We start from the raw sequence: 3,010 nt of genomic DNA on the forward strand, positions 1-3,010 counted from the left end.
ACCGCTGCGCACTGTTCACTACGCATTTACCAAGTGACACACGTAACAGACTATTTGAGTACATTTTTAAGGCTCACTCTTTATAAGTTCTATAATTTCAGGAAAAAAACCAAGGTAACATCATTAGGATTTATTGCTCTCTCCACTCCCAGCAGCCCAAAGCTCTTCATGAAAGCACTATTGAAATGTAATTTGAGATTAAGATGGCAAAAAAAAAATTAAGGGGGGAATCATAGTTATAATAACTATTTTCGAGTGTCTGAAGAATGATCACAGAAAAAGACGCCAGCTTACTTTGTGCTGCTGCAGTTAGATAGGAGTGGCTGACGCTAGTTAGCGGGAAGCAGCACGTGTATGTGAAGAGGTACTGAAAGGGTTCACGAGACAGGCAGAACATGAAAATTACCAAAACTGATCTCTAAGGACCTAATTTTAGGGTGGAACAATAAAGTGAAGAGGGAATAGTCAATATTTATTAACTATATCGATAGCTCACAAAATGGATTTCTATTAAACCAACACTCTGAATTTCAGAAAAGATGGAATCTTATCTAACCTTTAAGTTATTAAGATACTAAGATAAATAAAAACAAATATCCTTGAAGAACTATCTCCATAAGAGAGAAAACAAAACCAAACCAGTTAAAATACAGATAGCACCAGATACCTAAGAAGAGATATAATAGCTCAGTTTGCTTTTCTTCTATAAAAGCTATTTCTGTTGATCATTCTATTATTATCCTGTTACAGTTACAGGAATTTCTAATGGCTGGGAATGAAGTATCTTCATAATTTCCCTGTTCGGCAAAATCGAATAGATATGGTGCTAACATTTAAAAAAAAAAAAAAAAAAATCCTAACAAAAGATAAAAGCACCAAATGGAGGGACCAGAAGAACTACATTTATATTAAAAGGTATATTTCCTTCTTCCGCATTTTGTGATTTTGACTTACCAAATTTACTTAAACCTATAAAAGAAGCTAAGTAAAGCTCAACTCCTATTTTTAATCCATACTTTTTCTTTCATTATCTTCCCATATAAGAAGTAGGGAGAAGAACAAAAGAAAAAAACAAATTAAAAAGACAAAAAAGCAAAACAGGTTTTGGCCTAGAAGCAGAGGTAGAATAAATTGAGGTACAGGTTTAATCCCTATCAAATGCCTACAGACCATGCACAAATAAAATTTTATTAGAATAAGGCACTTTACATGATTTTAGAAAAGCTTAGATATCTTCATAGCCCCTAACTTGCTATAGCTAATATACCCACCAAAGGAAGAAAATATTGAAGCTACACAAATTCTCCACTTTAACATAATTTATTAATATCCATCGTCATCCGATGAAATAGTCAGTGATGTTAAATTGATTTTAAGTTTCCGCCATCAGTGCCTTCTCAGGTGTGATAAAATGACTATTCGACAACCAGAAAACCTGCCTACAAAATAGCTGTCTTATATAAAATACTTACAAGCACTTACTACTTTTACTTATGTAGCTACATGTTCACCTTCTCAGAGAAAGTGTAGCTGTTATATAACTGCCCCAAGAGATAGGGAGCCCAAAACAAAATATAAGTACTTTCATTCCTGAAAAAGAAATAAAAGAATGAACCACTCACTGTTAGGTTGTCTCTAAGCAACTGCATGATGAGGGTGCTGTCTTTGTAAGAGTCTTCATTCAGTGTATCAAGTTCTGCAATAGCCTCATCGAAAGCCTGGTAAAATGTTAACGTTTATGGTAAACAACATTTGCATTGACACGAACTGGTTAGCCTACGATTACAAAGCATTTTTACAAAATAGATGACCATCCACTTTATGTTCTATTATCGATTAAAAACAAAACTCAGAGGAATCATTTCCTCGGATTTTCAGTTTAAGAACTTATAAGTATGATTTGGAACTTATACAGCTATACATACTTAATCAATAAACAAGCGTTTCCTAGTTCTTTCACAGGACACACAGCTCCGTAGCTATGCCTAATATATTTCTTACCAATAAGAACTAGTATTTATTTGCAAAAACCCCTCCAGTAGTCTCCTTTTTTGAAACACTTTGAGGAATGCAGCTATGTTACTGACCATACCTGGCAGGCATGACTTTCTAATCCTTTACAATTCTTTCATATTTTTTCGATTACTCAGACCATTATGCTCTTTAGACAAACATTACTGCTTATAACCACAGCTGGGAGAGAGCAAGGTATTGAGAGGGGTCGTGGCAGGTGGTCGTGATGGTAAGAAAAAGGAGATATCCAAATAAATACAGGAGAAATCATCCCTGGCTAGCCAAGTAAAATACCTAGACACTAACATACGTGTGAACTCAAATAACCTTAGCTAAAGAGGGATCTCTGGACATACACGCATCTTACCGTTTTAGCCAGTGTGCAGGCAAGCTCTGGGTTATTAAGGATCTCATAGTAAAATACAGAAAAGTTAAGAGCCAGCCCCAGACGAATTGGGTGTGTGGGCTGCATCTCTTTCTTGCTTATATCAAAAGCCTCTTGGTAAGCTCCTTGGGAATTATCTATCGTTTCTGTGAAAACGAAAAATAAAAAAAACCAAGATACTGAAAATATCCATTCAGTATATAGCATAACAACAGCTTTAACATATGATGCTCCTAGCTCTTGGTAGAACCAGATTTTTCTCAGTAGCTTTCTTTGAAAACCATAGAAGAAAACCAAAATCATTATCGTGTACTGTGTATTTAAAAACTAGTTTATAATGTTGCTGGCTTATAATCAGTTTAATAAAAAAGAAATTACAAGATAGTACATCAGATTTTTCTACCTCTAGGGCTAAAACAGGTTTTTTTGTTTTTTTTTGTTTTTAATTAAAAATTATTGGGGGGTGACACTGATCAACAAAATCCATTAAGGATCAAGTGTACAACTCAACAGTGTGTCATGTATATATTGCACTGTGTTTTCTTTCACGTCTTTTAATTTTATTACGTGGAAATATAGCATTAAAAATAAATTGACTGGCATATGCCAATA

At 34.4% G+C, this 3,010-nt stretch overlaps 1 protein-coding gene across 1 annotated transcript in view; it reads right to left on the reverse strand.

The window, feature by feature from the left end:
• The window catches only part of YWHAQ (tyrosine 3-monooxygenase/tryptophan 5-monooxygenase activation protein theta), a 29,752-nt gene that overhangs the window by 1,541 nt on the left and 25,201 nt on the right, over positions 1 to 3,010 (reverse strand). The window contains exons 4-5 of the mRNA XM_006910226.3: positions 2,381 to 2,544; positions 1,623 to 1,718 (exon numbers count right to left, since the gene is read on the reverse strand). Coding sequence (XP_006910288.1) covers positions 1,623 to 1,718; positions 2,381 to 2,544 — 260 coding nt within the window. The remainder of the gene's footprint in view (positions 1 to 1,622; positions 1,719 to 2,380; positions 2,545 to 3,010) is intronic.

This window comes from Pteropus alecto, unplaced genomic scaffold, assembly GCF_000325575.1.
Source record: "Pteropus alecto unplaced genomic scaffold, ASM32557v1 scaffold61, whole genome shotgun sequence".
Classification (NCBI taxonomy): domain Eukaryota; kingdom Metazoa; phylum Chordata; class Mammalia; order Chiroptera; family Pteropodidae; genus Pteropus; species Pteropus alecto.